General features: G+C 48.3%; 1 protein-coding gene across 1 annotated transcript in view; it reads right to left on the bottom strand.

The window, feature by feature from the left end:
- The window catches only part of celsr3 (cadherin, EGF LAG seven-pass G-type receptor 3), a 53,103-nt gene that overhangs the window by 26,154 nt on the left and 9,759 nt on the right, over positions 1 to 17,190 (bottom strand). The window contains 14 exon segments of the mRNA XM_035383094.1: positions 707 to 827; positions 1,140 to 1,281; positions 2,565 to 2,733; positions 2,940 to 3,050; positions 3,980 to 4,165; positions 4,949 to 5,118; positions 5,340 to 5,465; positions 5,667 to 5,830; positions 6,961 to 7,118; positions 7,723 to 7,811; positions 7,964 to 8,079; positions 11,973 to 12,195; positions 15,568 to 15,856; positions 16,582 to 16,919. Of these exon segments, the coding sequence (XP_035238985.1) occupies positions 707 to 827; positions 1,140 to 1,281; positions 2,565 to 2,733; positions 2,940 to 3,050; positions 3,980 to 4,165; positions 4,949 to 5,118; positions 5,340 to 5,465; positions 5,667 to 5,830; positions 6,961 to 7,118; positions 7,723 to 7,811; positions 7,964 to 8,079; positions 11,973 to 12,195; positions 15,568 to 15,856; positions 16,582 to 16,919 (2,402 nt within the window).

Here is a 17,190-nt window from a genome sequence, read left to right as displayed (position 1 = left end):
GAACACAGTACGTGATTATAATCTTCCCATACATGTACAATACCCGCCACCACTCATTCCACTTCACTGGCTACCTGTAACAAGCTTGAATCAAGATTATAAACCTTTGGTGTTTGATGTTACAGGGGGGTTTGCATCTACGAGACTCCTGAGGCTATAGTGAAGGGAAATGGTCGAGGCTATAGTGAAGGGAAATTCTCGAGTTTGGAATCGTGAACTCCAAACTCGAGCAAGTGGCAAGAAATTCTTGCTCAAAAACTGGTAACCCCCTGACCCCCACAGGAAGCTCAAACATGGCTGCAAATCGGTCTTTCCGCAAGACAATGATCTCAAGTACGGTTTAAAATCAACCAAGAAATTATTAATTAACTTTAAAATGGCCATCTCGGTTTCCAGACTGGAACAAAGAGAAAATGTGTGGTTTGAAGTACAGAAGGCAGTCCACAAGCGCAGACTGAAGGAATTGAAAGTACAGACTGAAGATCTTGAAATGTTCTCTATGGGGGAATGATGTAACATCCTCCCCAGTGTACTGAGCAATTTCATAACACACTACAAAGGATAAATCAGTAGTTTTATGCTTGTAAACGGAGGTTGAAAATACTGAAAACAGCGTGGGGCACGAGTGACAATGAGAGGCACTGCATGCAGGGGGGGGGGGGGGGGGAGATTGGGGGGGGGGGTGTGTTTTAGGATGGGGGGTTACCTTGCAGAGGCACAGGCCGCTGGTCTTATTGCAGTCAGGATCAAAGCCTTTACTGGCATCACAGTTGCAGGGTCCGCATGTGGGGTTGCCCCACCATCCACGAGGGCACTGCTGGTCCATCCTTTACACACAAATACAAACACACACAGACACACACACACACACACATATGCACACACACACACACACATTTGCACATTCACACACAACAAACATACGCAAATACAAAAGTAGAAAGACATTTAATATGGCAATGCATCAAATACATTCTGCAACCTTTACACAGAAATACACTTTAAGCAAAAAGCTATGAAGGTTTGATAGATTAAACTTATATATACATGTGTTTAAAGGCTAAGGAAGATAAGCACAGGTAAATAAAAAGGCTAAAGAAGGTTAGCACAGGTAAATAAAGACGCTGGGAAGCGCTCACTTGTTCTGGCAGTACTGTCCGTAGTGGTCGTCCCCGCAGTCACAGGCGTAGCCGTGGGATGAGTTGGGCTTACGGTGACACTGAGCCTCATTCTCACACGGGTTCAGCTGGCACGCATCTGTGCAGCTCTTACCATAGTAACCTGCACGCACAAACCATAAAAACCTCCATATACACAGAAACCAACACACACACATAGCTTTTCACCACAGAAATCTGCACACAGATAGCTCTTACCATAGTAACCCGCACACACAAACCATAAAAACCTCCATATACACAGAAACCAACACACACATAGCTTTTCACCATAGAAATCTGCACACAGATAGCTCTTACCATAGTAACCTACACGCACAAACACATCTACCATAAAAACCTCCATATACATAGATAACCTTTACCATAGAAACCAGCACACACATATAGCTTTTCACCAAAGAAATCTGGACAGAGACGGCTCTTACCATAGTATCCTACACACACAAACACGTCTTATCACAAAAACCTCCGTATACGCAGATAGCTTTTACCATAGAAACCAGTACACACACACACACACACATAGCTTTTCACCATAGAAATCTGCACACAGACAGCTCTTACCATAGTAACCTACATGCACAAACACATCTTACCAAAAAACCTTCATATACACAGATAGTATTTCACCATAGAAATCTGGACGCAGACAGCTCTTACCATAGTATCCTACACACACAAACACGTCTTATCATAAAAACCTCCACATACACAGATAGCTTTGACCATAGAAACCAGCACACACACACACACACACACACACACACACACACACATAGCTTTTCACCATAGAAACTCTTACCATAGTAACTTACATGCACAAACATGTTTTACCATAAAAACCTCTGCACGCACATAGCTTTTCACCATAGAAATCCACACACAGACAGCTCTTAGCAGAGAAAACTGCACACAGAGACACTTTTACCAAAGTTCTATAAGTTATTCTGGTTCATGTAGTTTTCCCAGACACTTGTAAGTTCTGGAATGCTCCGCTAACTATTCCATTGTGCATGGCTCTGTGACAGAACCTAATTAATGACTAAATTAGTAGCCAAAGATGAGAAGGAATAATTCACTACCCTCTGCGTATTAAAAAATTATTATTGCCTCCTGGATGTTGGTTCCTGAGGCTTCTCGTTAATGAATAATGTGATGCTGAATATTTCTTTAATATGATAATTGTGAGGTGTTTGTTTTTGAGAATGTTACAGTCTGTCTGTGCCTCTGCTTTCCTCTTCTCTCTCCTCTTCCTTCCTCCCTCTCTCCTTCTGTCTTTTTACACCACCCCCACTCCCCGATTGAATGCTTACTTTGAGAAGAACAATTACACGCGCACACACACGTCCATATATGCACACGCAGATAAACATGAGCATGTACCTGGCTCGCACACGCAGGAGTGGCGTTCCCATTGGTCAGCACACTGGCTGTGGGCGGGACAGGGGGAGGAGTTGCAGGGATTCCCTACGCTGCAGCCAACCTCTACCTTCACAGCTCGGGTTGGGCGGGGCAGAGGGGGTGCATCAGGTCTCACCCCCAAACGTACTCCCTGTAGACAGAGAAAACATACAATCACACAAGTCTTCTCTCTCTCTCTCTCTCTCTCTCTCTCTCACTCACACACACACACACACACACACACAGTGAACAGTAACAGCATCATAGCATGTATGATAGCACAGGCATTATGTTTTTAAAGTCTCACAACGGCCTGAACGAAGTGGGCTGGCATGCGCGGTCGCCGTGGCGACTGACCTGGATACAGCCCCTCATTCCGCTCTGCACCTCCCCCGATCCGAGGACGCCCCCCACATGCAGGTGCTTCACCTTCAGGCTGTGCAGTTCATTACCCACAATCACCGTGCCCTGAGAAAGAAAGGGGGAGCCAGAGAGAGAGAAAGAGAAGGAAGGGCAAAAGAAAGGGAGGAGATTCAGAGTGACCATCCAATCAGACATAGCTGGCTGCTGTAGGTAGGAGATAGAGCCTGCACACCAGAACTCCGTATGAGAATTTTATTGGTATCAAACATCAAACAAAGTTTCGATCCATGGTGGATGTAACTGGTGGCCTGCTAGTCTATGTGGGTGGGGACAAGGGTACTTTAGCTTGACCTGTCGGAGATCCACCATGGATCGAAACATTGTTCGATGTTTGACACTGATAAAAGATTTATATGGCGTTCCAGTGTGCAGGTTCTTCTTCAGCTCTAACCACTCCGTATGTGCTTTGCACCCTGGTCGATGTGCGTATCTCCACACAATTCCATTCAGGCTGTCTCTGTGTTCCTCGGTCTGTGTCTCAAAATTGCTCACACCGCGTCTTTGCGTTTGTCCCGCTGCATACCTGGAACAGGCCGAGTCTCGGACGCTCTGTACCTGGAACAGGCCGAGTCTCGGACGCTCTGTACCTGGAACAGGCCGAGTCTCGGACGCTCTGTACCTGGAACAGGCCGAGTCTCGGACGCTCTGTACCTGGAACAGGCCGAGTCTCGGACGCTCTGTACCTGGAACAGGCTGAGTCTCGGACGCTTGCGTACCTGGAACAGGCCGAGTCTCGGACGCTCTGTACCTGGAACAGGCCAAGTCTCGGACGCTCTGTACCTGGAACAGGCCGAGTCTCGGACGCTCTGTACCTGGAACAGGCCGAGTCTCGGACGCTCTGTACCTGGAACAGGCCGAGTCTCGGACGCTTGCGTACCTGGAACAGGCCGAGTCTCGGACGCTCTGTACCTGGAACAGGCCGAGTCTCGGACGCTCTGTACCTGGAACAGGCCGAGTCTCGGACGCTTGCGTACCTGGAACAGGCCGAAGTCCAGGCGGACGGTGGCCACGTAGCGAGTCTCGGCGCCGCTGCGGACGTCTCTCAGCTCCAGCTGCAGGTCGTGCCAGCGCCCGTCGCTCACCTGCACCTGGTCCAGGCGCAGGCGGGCCGCCCGGGCCGAGCCCCGGCTGATGGAGAACACCAGCTGCCCCCCCATCAGCTGCGCCGGAGAAACACAGAGCCAACAGCACAGTTACTCACAAGCACAGCCCCTGTGCCAGAACAACACAGAGCCAACAGCACAGTTACTCTCAAGCACAGCCTCTGCGCCAGAACAACATAGAACCAACAGCACAGTTACTCACAAGCACAGCCTCTGCGCCAGAACAACACAGATCCAACAGCACAGTTACTCACAAGCACAGTCTCTGCGCCAGAACAACACAGATCCAACCGCACAGTTACTCACAAGCACAGCCTCTGTGCCAGAACAACACAGAGCCAACAGCACAGTTACACACAAGCACAGCCTCTGTGCCAGAACAACACAGAGCCAACAGCACAGTTACACACAAGCACAGCCTCTGTGCCAGACCGACAGAGCCAGAAGCACAATTACTCTCAAGCATGGCCTCTGCGCCAGAACAACACTGAGTGGCACAGGAGCTCTGCTGAAGGATCAGTGTGTAGACTGGTCAGCAGTGATCAGTGTACTGATATAGGACAGTGTGTAGACTGGTCAGCAGTGATCAGTGTACTGATATAGGACAGTGTGTAGACTGGTCAGCAGTGATCAGTGTACTGATATAGGACAGTGTGTAGACTGGTCAGCAGTGATCAGTGTACTGATATAAGACAGTGTGTAGACTGGTCAGCAGTGATCAGTGTACTGATATAAGACAGTGTGTAGACTGGTCAGCAGTGATCAGTGTACTGATATAGGACAGTGTGTAGACTGGTCAGCAGTGATCAGTGTACTGATAGGGACAGTGTGTAGACAGACCTGGAACAGCAGGCTGGTGTACTGCCCGGCTTGTGCCTGCAGCAGCACCCCATCGCGCCCCCGTGTGCGGAACACCAGGCCCAGGTACCAGGGGGTGGAAATGGTAACGTCATTTTTCAGGTCCCACCAGAGGGCGCTATTTCCCAGAAAACGATGAGGGTGAGGCATCACTGAGAAAGAAAGCGAGAAAAATGGATGAAAAGAGATTTTAAAAATAGATACTTTATAGATAGCAGGTAAAATCACAAGCCGATACTTTCTGAATAATTTGTTTCATCATTAGCTTTCATATGATCCTGTGTTCTTAGGAGGGGAGGCCTAGGTGTTCATGTGTGTGTGTAAGTGTGTGTGTGTGTGAGTTGGGGGTTGGTGTGTGAGTTAGGGGGCTCACCATGGCTGCAGTCCTTCCCCCCAAACCCTAGGGGGCAGTCACAGGAAAATGTTTCCCAGCTCACTCGACATGTGCCTCCATTTTGGCAGGGGTTGGACTTGCAAAAGGGAAGCTTGGCGCTGCAGCCTATCAGGACAATAGAAACGGGCTCACTCTTCGGACAGCATTTCAACAACACTGTCTTTACTCACTGTACAACTGTGAATATGATATCATAATGTGCTCGTGTTTGACTGACAAAGAAGTGCATTCTGGCAATGAGACAAAGGCCAATTAAAAGGCAAAGGCAGGAAACAGAAAGACAGCCAATCGCAAGGGGCCACGCACCAGGGAGGGTGCCATTGTTGGCAATGTAGCCAGCCAGGTCCAGGGGTCGGTTGTCGATGTGAAGATCCTTCATGCAGCCAATGAACTCTCGAGTCACAAAGCGAAAGCTCTCGGGCAAATTTGGCACCCCTCCCAGAAAGAGGGGTCCTGTGAGATCCAGAGACCTGAGAGAGAGAGAAAGAGAGAGTGAGACACAGAGAGAGAGAGAGAGAGAAAGAGACAGAGATAGAGAGAGAGAGAGAGAGAGAGAGAGAGAGACTAATTCTTTTTGCTTGCTCAGAATATCAGTTTACATCATCATCGATCGATACCCATTGTTTTTAGAAGCCTTAAACTTAATTCATTTTAACACATTTTTTCACATCATTTCCGAAGACTTTCTCCATTAGCAGTATTTCTCACCAGCCGCACAAACCTGAATTTGAAACCTGCTGCAAGCGGGGGCTCATAAAAATATCGACTTTATTAAAGCTCGTAAAAACATCAGGCTTGCAAAAACGTTTTACGCTGCCGAGAATTCGCTCATGGGAAGCTAACATTTAGGGAGCCCTTATACCAGCCAGCTGGATAGTTAATAGTACGGGTGCTTTCAGTTAATTTACTGATAAGCGTTGTGAGGGTTAGGGAACCAGAGGAACCAGTCAACTCTGTTTCCAAAGACTGTATATTACCAGGAACCGGACTGGACTAAGTGGACACACCAGCTGCTGAAGTGCTCCAGCAAATATCTAGCTTTTTAATTGGTAAGATAAAAGGGGAAGGGGGTGGGAGGGGGGGTGACCCTTCACAGGCCTATGTCACCCTCCCCCTCTTTATTTGCTGAACAAACAAAACCTAAATTTGGCTAAGACAGGCTCTGCTGGAGAACCGCTGTCAGAACATGGCCCCGAAGAGATGGAAAATGAGGATTTAGCAGAAAATTGCACCCCTGGAAATTCTCAGAAATATAGAAAACTATATGTCCGGGGCCAGGAACAGGTTTATCATTGAGCTTCAACTCGGGACTGAATAAATGTAATGAGAAATGACCATCCGTGTATTGCTGCATTTTGTCACTGGTGATGACAGTATTCCATTAAAAATTCTGTTTTCTCGATCAATTGCAGGCAATTGAAGCCCACCCCCCCTCCCATGCTATGAAGTACAACAGCACTCCTTGGACCTGAACCCCATGGGGTTACAGCACTACTCCTGTACTCTGGCCGAGCTGAATCTGGGACACAAGCTCAGCTGAATCTGGCTCCATGGCGGTGGGACGCTCAGCTGAAGCCCGCTCCATGGCGGGGGGACTCACTTCTTGGAGCTGGTCTGCCGGGCCTGGGCGGCGCAGCTGTAGTTTCCCAGGTGCTGGTAGAACCTGAGGGCCACGGCGGTGTCGCAGTCGTCCACGCTGACCACCGCCACCTTCTCATCCGACGGGCCCTGGCCCTCCCCGTTCATGCTCCGCTTGGGCTGGGGGACAGAGGACCGGAGAGTCACATACACGCGTGTACACACACACGCACACGCACACACACACACACACACACACACACGCACAAACGCACACACACATACACGCGTGTACACACGCATGTACACACACACGCAAACGCATACACACACACACACACGCACAAACGCACACACACACACACATGCACAAACGCACACACACATGCACACGTGTACACACACACGCACACACACACATACACACACACACATTATACACACGCACACAAATGCACATATGCACACACACGCACATGCATGCACACACACACGTACACAAACACACACACACATGCACACACACACACCTGCACAGCCACAGAGTTATACACACTTGTACGACCACAGCATCCGCCAAGTGATTGTAATGTCATGTAATATTATATGCACACACCTACACAAGCACCAACTTAAACACATCTGGACACCTACAGATACATGCAAACACACATCGAGTTATACATGTACATCACACACCCTGTGCACACGCATTTAGACTCATTCACACACAGAGCTGTACACAGGCTCACAGAGAGACACACAAACGCACACTGACTCATACCTTGTTGTAGTAGTGTATGTGGACGGTGTGCCAGTCACCATCGCTTACGCCTCCCGGTATGTAAGGGCTCACCTGGGTGGAGGATTCACCTGGAACGGGGTCACATACGGCTCAGTTATGCAAAATATTTTCATTTTTAGCATGCAGATGGACACAAGCACAAACGCACGCGCACTCATACACACATAGCAACACACGCACGCACACACACACACGTGCACACTCACGCACGCGTACGCACCTGTGGAGTACGTCAGCTGCACCTGTCCGTCCAGGATCTCGAGCGCCAGGAAGTCGTGCTTCTCATTGAAGCGGCCGTTATACAGCAGTAGGCCTCGGCTCTCCAGAGTAGCAAAGCTGTGGCGCACACATTCCCCAGATCGTTCCATTTTCATTGCATTTATTCATTTGTTTCACAGTTACAATGCACATTAATAACACCTGTAAATGTACCAGAGTCAGCCAGGAAGGCAAATTTTTCTCCGGGCTGTTTTTGGCTGGACCGCAACAGCGGGGCCAGCTCTACAAACGAGAATGTCTGTGACTGAGTCACTGAGTGATGAAGTTACACCATTGGTCGGCCGAGTTATGAAGTTACACCGTTGGTCGCCGCCGGTCCAGCCATATACCAGGTTTTGACCTGGTCTTGTTTTTTTTTTTGGCTGTGGGAGGAATCTGGGAACTCCAGGGAACCAGGAAAACCCCATGTGAGCAAACGGGGAGAACATGCGAAACACCGGAGAGGATCCAGGCCAGCTGGAACCCGAACCCAGAACCTGCTTCTTGAGACGCAACGGTGCTGACCGCTGCACCGCCGTGCTGCTCAATGGGGCTCCTCAGTCCTCAGTGAGACCTGCCCCGAGCTTCCCTGTCTGGTATCATGCGCTTCAGTTTGGACCCTGCTTATACATTCTGTGTGTGCCATGAGATGCATGTATTCCGTAATTTTATTGAGTTCTGGGCATGTCATTTATGTGTATTGTCTCTGCCCTGTTCTTTTTAAATACAGGTAGCTTCTTCTGCTATTGTCTTGAAATTTAAGGTCACTTATAAGTTATGTTATTTAACTTTATTTTGCCCAATTCAGCGTCAGGTCAATAGTATATTCTTTTACAAGTATTTCGTATTGACCATATAATAGTCGTTTTAGACCCTGGAGTTTCGACAGAGCAGTATTAACAGCTTTAGTTTAACATCACTTTCACACAATTGCCTCATATCAGCTGCCCTTAGACTAATCACAGAACAAAGTGGGCCTGGCATCTTTCCAAAGCACAGGAGCAGAATTAATTTCAACTTTGGGGAAGAGGCACTAGTGGATCACCTAGTCTAGCATAACCAAACGTTTCACAAGTGTATAAGTGAGTCTAGCAATGAATTCATATGAAAATATTGGGGATGACATGTCTTCCTGTCTTCCCCCAAACCTATGCGTCTGTTCCAAAGAGAAAGAGAAGATGAAAGGGTGGGGGTTACATATACCGCCTATAACAATATACAGGTGCGGTGTGGCATACAGGAACGTTACATTGCAGGCATTCGGCAGACGCTCTTATCCAGAGCGATGTACAACAAAGTGTATAACCATAACCAGGAACAAGTGTATTGAAAACCCTAGAGGGAAGTACAGTTCCAAGTGCAGGGAGGGAGCGACCGTGCAGTTTAACTTGGACCCTGTAGGTTAATCTGATCAACGTAAACAAAAGCAGCAAAAAAGCAGTCTATGCAAATAATACAAGCAATAATTAACAGGTGGGGCACCAAGACTGGCAGGATAAAAAAGGAGATTTACTCAGTGCTTTGGGTGAGCACTGAGGCTCGTGTCCATCACCAGCGAATCAGGAACAGCTTCTGCGGAACAACGTGCCGTCCCTGATCTCACTCTGAACAACGAAGCCGCAAAACTCAGATAATGAAGATGACCTGATTGTGCAGTGGCCATTTTAAAACAGTCGGCAACGGAGTCTGGCTCTGCTGAAGCAGTACTGTCAGCGGGCGTGAAAAATTGCGTTTTCTAAAACAATATCCATATTCATGGGAATTTGGCAGCAACACCATATTAGGAACGGATATGCAGAAGAACACAACACAGGCAATACTTACTATCTGCATAAAAGGTAATGTGGAGCTGTTACAATAAGCAGAATAAGGATAAGGTAGCAGATTAGGGTACCGTACTAAACTACTAAACAAATACGCAGTACTATAACATATAAATTTGAACTCAGTAAGAATAAGTGGCTAATAAATACACTATATAAGAACCGTATTTACATTCTAGTTCATTCCACACAAAAGGCACAGTAAAAATTTTGCTAGATCATTCTGTTTTTCGAGACTCTTCCAAGGGAAGCATGGAAGGCTGTGTTAACACACAGTGGGGACAGTGGGGACAATTCAAAATGCCTACAGGGAGGAAGCAATCCCATACGGATTTTTAATCGAGATGTTAAAAACCGGCAAATGCTTTTTGGAAATGCTAAAATACCCCCCCCTCTGTTCCCCCCCCTCCTCCTGACAGTAGTCCCATTAGTCAATTAATAGCGAGAGCTGAGCCCACAAAATTCCTCTAGCCAGCTGGTCTTCTCATCTCCAAAGACCACAGACGAGCTCAGCACAACGCCATCGCGGCAAAGGGAGCCAGTCAGCCAAACGATAACGCATCCCAAATCTGAGGACATTATCTACTGGAACGCACACATAAAAACCGACAGTGAACTCCTCAGCTCTCAGATCCAGAGGCGGCACGCTGTGGCAGACGGGCTGGTGATAGAAACGGGGGACCGAAACAGAACGCAGGCACCGTCAGACACCGTCTGTTCAACGAGGCAGCGCTTGCAGTGCGGTTGCTTAGAGAGAAAGCAGTCCTCCTAGAGCAGGGGTGCACAACAAGGGCCAATCCATTTCAGGATTTTGTGCCAACATTTCCCAACATTTATTGAATTCGCCCAATCGTATCTTGATCTGACATGCGTATAAGCACCAGCTAGAGTCACAGTCCGCAAGTGTATCCGAGATTTCACTGTGCTCAAGTACAGGAGTGAAGCAGCATAGTCTATAGAGCTGTAAGAAATGGTAATCGGTTGGAACAAAAACCAGCACACAGATCGGCCCTCCAGGACCGGAGTTGTGCCCCCCTGTCCTAGAGTCACATAGTGTTTCAATGTTTGTCCAAGTCTGTGAGGGAGGAGAGCATTATCCCACTATTGTCTATAATTCCCTTTGGCTATTATTGCCACTGTACTACTGTTGAATTTATTTGTCAGTTGCGGCAAAAGGAGAAGAGATAAAGATAAAGATAAGTCATTTGTATTTCCTTTGCCAATCTATGTTTGAGTGCTGTTTTTAGTCCCCTTGTATTTCTTTCATAAAAGCATGTTTGAAGCCCTCTTAATGCTGACAGGATTGTAACACTGATTTAAGGACCGTGAACGCATAAGGGATATCATAAGATTAACTGCCCCCTTCATACGACCGCTCTAGCCCAAAGGGCACAGGGTGGTGATTCAATGACTGCTGTACAAAAAAAAAAAAGCAGAAACCACAGAGCAAGAAGGTCTGGAGTATGGTCGTCTGTTAGGGAGTATGCTCGTGAGTATGTTAGGGAGTATGTTGGTGAGGCTGTTAGGGAGTATGTTAGTGAGTCTTAGGCAGTATGTTAGTGAGTCTGTTAGGGAGTATTTTAGTGAATCTGTAAGGGAGTATGCTAGCCTATTAGGGAGTATTTTAGTGAGTCTGTTAGGGAGTACGTTAGTGAATCTGTTAGGCAGTTTGTTAGTGAGTCTGTTAGGGAGTATTTTAGTGAATCTGTTAGGGAGTATGCTAGCCTATTAGGGAGTATGTTAGTGAATCTGTTAGGGAGTATGCTAGTCTATTAGGCAGTATTTTAGTGAGTCTGTTAGGGAGTACGTTAGTGAATCTATTAGGCAGTATGTTAGTGAGTCTGTTATGGAGTATGCTAGTCTATTAGGGAGTATGTTAGTGAATCTGTTAGGGAGTATGTTAGGTAAGGATTATGCAAAGGAGTATGTTCGTAAGCATAAATATTTTAGTGAGCATGTCCAGAAGGGAGCACAACTAACCTGCATGCCTTTGGATTTGGATGTATGAAATAAATCTCTCCTAAGAACTACACCGTCCTAGCCTTGACAAGTAGTGACCGATGAGAATGTAGAGCGGTTTCAGCGCATGGAGGCCAATGAGAGACGGCCATGTTGTGACGTCACGCATAATCAGCGCACGGTACTCACGAGAGGGAGACGGTGAGGTGGAACCTCTGCCGGAGGCCGCGGAACATGATGAAGGATTTGGGGGGGAAGGAGCGGGTGGTGATGGCGCAGTCCGGGCGCTCGTACCCGCCGGCCGGGCACTCACAGTGGAACCCCCCCTTGGGCTCCGCCCGGCACTTCCCCCCGTTTCGGCACATGCCCGGGGCACAGCGACCCTGCCGCCAGTCCCACTGACAGTGCTCACCTGCAGAGAGATACACACACAGGTACATTACACACATATACACACACACACAGGTACATTACACACACACACACACACAGATACATTACACACACATATACACACACACACAGGTACATTACACACACACACACAGATACATTACACACATACACACACACACAGGTACATTACACACACATATACACACACACACAGGTACATTACACACACACACACAGATACATTACACACACACACAAACACAGGTACATTACACACACACAGATACATTACACACACACATAGGTACATTAAACACACACACAGGTACATTACACACACACAGATACATTACACACACATACAGGTACATTACACACACACACATACAGGTACATTACACACACACACAGATATATTACACAGGTACCGGTACATTACACACACCGACACATACACACACAGACACAGGTACATTACACACACACACACGGGTACATTACACACACACACACACACCATCATCATAACCTTTATGTAATTCTCGGAGGTACAATTGAGGGCTAGGCCCTCATTTCCAATGTAGCCGAGATTACAAAAACATTTAAGACACAATAAGTATAATAAAAGATCACAGAATATAGCAATAGTAAAACTAACATAGTATGTAATAATAATAACTAGAATAAAATAAAATAAAATCAAATCAAATCAAGCACAGATAAGATCAAAAAAAGATACAATCAGAGACAGGAATGTTCAAAACCAGCAATCTAAACTGCCCATAAGTTGGTAGAGAACTGATTTTAAGCAATTGTTGAAGCTCATTCCAGGAGGATGGGGCACTAAAATGGAATGCTGACTTTCCAATTTCTGACCAGGCCCGAGGGACCTTAAGCATAAGCAAGTCATTTGACCGGGTTAGGTAGGGTCCACTCTAACATCATTGTAATATAAGGTGGAAGCATTCTGACAATGGCCCTAAAGATAAACATATACCAGTGTTTATCACGCCTCTCTGCCAGAGAAGACAGACCCACCTTGACATAGAGGACACAGTGTTGGGTGCCATAACTATCGCCAGTGATAAATCTGAGGGCAGATTTATCACTGGGCAGACACATACACACACACACACAGATACATTACACACACACACGCACAGGTACATTACACACACACACACACACACACACACACAAAGATACATTGCACACACATACTGGTACATTACACACACATACACAGACATACACACACACACTCACATTCTCATCTACAGCATTAACACACGCTCTCTCTCTATGCCCGTGAGCTATGCTTTTCTCTACTTCCTCTTCCGCTCTGACCTCATTGTCCACTTCTCTCCTCCACCCCCCCAGTCACTCCTCTCCTCCTCCACCCCCCCTCAGTCACTCCCCTCCTCCCCCCCTCAGTCACTTCTCTCCTCCTCCCCCCCCCTCAGTCACTCCCCTCCTCCCCCCCTCAGTCACTTCTCTCCTCCTCCCCCCCCTCAGTCACTCCCCTCCTCCCCCCCTCAGTCACTTCTCTCCTCCTCCCCCCCCTCAGTCACTCCCCTCCTCCCCCCCTCAGTCACTTCTCTCATCCTCCCCCCAGTCACTTCCTCTTCCCTCTCCCCCGCTTCCTCGCTTCCTCTTTATTCCCCTCTTTCTTCCTCTCCTCCCATGATGTAGCTGACTCTCTCCCTCTCTTTTCTTAAATCATTCACACCCCAGCCTTATGGGATGTTTTATTCATCAAAGCTCCTTGTTCTTTGTGCCCCCCCCCGAAACACATACCCTCCTCCCCAACTGCTGCTTTGCATCCCCTTAGGCCAGCTCTGAGTTTCATTTATTCCCCCTCTGCTCTCTCTCTCTCTCTCTCTCTCTCTCTCTCCCCCTCTCAAACACCCCCCCCCCCCCCCAGAAAAAAACTCCTCATTTCATGTTGCTCAGCGCTTCATTTCTGAGCGGAACATTCCTCATTACAGTAAAGAACTGAGAACATTCGCTCTGTTCTGCTATGTGCAGAACGTTCCTCATTACAGTGAAGAACTGAGAACATTCGCTCTGTTCTGCTGTGTGCAGAATGTTCCTCATTACAGTAAAGAACTGAGAACATTCGCTCTGTTCTGCTGTGTGCAGAACGTTCTTCATTACAGTAAAGAACTGAGAACATTCGCTCTGTTCTGCTGTGTGCAGAACGTTCCTCATTACAGTACAGAACTGAGAACATTCGCTCTGTTCTGCTGTGTGCAGAACGTTCTTCATTACAGTAAAGAACTGAGAACATTCGCTCTGTTCTGCTGTGTGCAGAACGTTCCTCATTACAGTAAAGAACTGAGAACATTCGCTCTGTTCTGCTGTGTGCAGAACGTTCTTCATTACAGTAAAGAACTGAGAACATTCGCTCTGTTCTGCAATGTTTCGCACAGAAGGCCTCTGATCTGAGCTCGAGAACGTTTCACAGGAGAAAGAGCATTACATTGATCCGAGATCACTTCTCTTCCATTTGTGCCTTTTCCAAAACCTCGTGAAATTATTCATTCAGATGCAGCCCTTCAGCATCTGTATCTATTCATGCAGTACATATGTTCACAAACATTTCCAATAGCAGCTGACAAAATCTGACAAAAGCAGCCTGGAGATTATCAGACATAAAATGGCCTTTTTCTCCAACGGGGTAAAATGATAATCATGACCTCCTGAAAACAACGACTGTTAGAGCAGCCATGAGCCAAACCTGCCTTTTCAGGCAAAAGGCTAAACTCAAAATAGCACAATGCTGCTCTCAGACAAGAGCCAATTAGCATAATCAGAATAATTACATTGAACGCAGCACAATGTTGCATGTCATGCATACAAAGAGGCACCTGTGCCCTCTGATAGTACTTCATTAAAAAACAAAACTATCTGACATTCGCATTGATTGGATATTACTTCATTCTAAATTATGAATGGACTCATTAATGTCTAGATGTCCAGAAAAGAGGGAAGGGAGTAACATAGGGACTAAATTACACACAGGTAGGCAGACACAGAGAGACGGGCAGAGGGACAGGTGGGTGGGGCATGGGTGGGTGGGGCTGACCTGTGTAGCATTCACACACAGAGTGACGCTGTCAGAGGGACAGGTGGGCGTGGCATAGAGGGGGGGCGGGGCTGACCTGTGTAGCATTCACACACAGAGTGACGCTGTCAGAGGGAGAGGTGCGTGGGGCATGAGGGGGGGCGGGGCTGACCTGTGTAGCTTTCACACACAGAGAGAGACAGTGTCAGACAGGTGGGCGGGGCATAGAGGGGGGGGCGGGGCTGACCTGTGTAGCATTCACACACAGAGAGACCGTGTCAGACAGGTGGGTGGGGCATAGATGGGGGGGGCGAGGCTGACCTGTGTAGCTTTCGCGGCAGATGCAGGTGTAGCCGCCCTCTCGGCGGGCGCACACGCCCCCGTTCAGGCAGGGGTTGGAGTAGCACAGGTTGATCTCCGTCTCGCAGTAGTCGCCGGTGAAGCCGACGGGGCAGCGGCAGCGCAGGCCCGCGATTGGGTGGATGGGCCGGAACAGGATGGTGGGGGAGGCGATGAAGGGGGCGGAGCTGTTGAAGCGCAGGACGGAGATGCACTTCATGTAGTTCTGGCACGGCTCGCGCAGGCACACGTTGTCGTCGAATGGGAGCACCTGTCGGCATGGAAACCAGAATAGCGTGACCTCTCATTCCGTTTCCCTCGGTGGCGCTTCCCTTTAAACACCAGTCATCACACTGCCCTCTGACATCATCATTTGTGTTCCACCGCCTCTGAAAATCACTATCTGCTGTGCTGCCCTATGACATCATCATCTGCCGCGCTACCTTCTCACATGATCATCTGCCGGACTACCTTCTGACATCATCATCTGCCGGACTACCTTCTGACATCATCATCTGCCGGACTACCTTCTGACATCATCATCTGCCGGACTACCTTCTGACATCATCATCTGCCGGACTACCTTCTGACATCATCATCTGCCGGACTACCTTCTGACATCATCATCTGCCAAACTACCTGCTGACATCATCATCCCTACTGCTGTCTTTTGTCTGTATTTGTGTCTGTGCGGTTAAATAATATCACCAGAATAAATATACCAGGATAAAACCGCTGCCCTCGTGTGTGTGTGTGTGTGCGGTACGTTTGCTGTGCTTGTGTGTGTGTGCAGTACATTTACTGCCCTCGTGAGTGTGTGCGGTGCGTTTGCTGCCCTTGTGTGTGTGTGTGTGCGGTACGTTTGCTGCGCTTGTGTGTGTGTGTGTGTGTGTGCGGTACGTTTGCTGCGCTTGTGTGTGTGTGCGATACATTTGCTGCCCTCGTGAGTGTGTGCGGTGCGTTTGCTGCCCTCGTGTGTGCGGCACGTTTGCGCACCTCCATCTGGGCCAGAGAGGTGAGGCGTGGCCGGTTGAGGTACAGCCGCTCCTCCAGGGCTTCGGAGGGGAAGAAGCGCCCCCCCGGCAGAGCGGCGGAGAAGCTGACGTTCAGGACGTCCCCCGCCTCCACGTCGGGCTGGATGTTGAACACGAACACGTCCTCCTGGGGCACGGACAGCACGGCCGACACGCCCTCCAGGAAGTGAGCGAGCAGCGGCGACAGGAAGTGCTCCTGGGACATGTTCTGCAGGCGCACCGTCACACTGCTGCTCAGCATGTCCTCGGTGATGATCAACACTCTGAGAATACACTGCGCAGAAACACTGTGGATCCCATCTGAGAGAGAGAGAGAGAGAGAGAGAGAGAGATCAACACTCTGAGAATACACTGCGCAGAAACACTGTGGATCCCATCTGAGAGAGAGAGAGAGAGAGAGAGAGAGAGAGAGAGAGCAATGAGTAGAGGCATTACTGAAACTATCTTCAGCTACTGGCCTCACCCTAAACAACACATAAGTTAAATTCTTGCTCTATGCAGATGACCTGGTCCTGCTGTCACCCACTGAACAAGGATTACAGCAGAACCTGGATCTACTGGAGCAGTACTG

Source organism: Anguilla anguilla, chromosome 11, assembly GCF_013347855.1.
Source record: "Anguilla anguilla isolate fAngAng1 chromosome 11, fAngAng1.pri, whole genome shotgun sequence".
Taxonomy (NCBI): Eukaryota; Metazoa; Chordata; class Actinopteri; order Anguilliformes; family Anguillidae; genus Anguilla; species Anguilla anguilla.
Note: the sequence above shows the minus strand (reverse complement) of the source record. Positions and strands in the feature narration are given on the sequence as shown.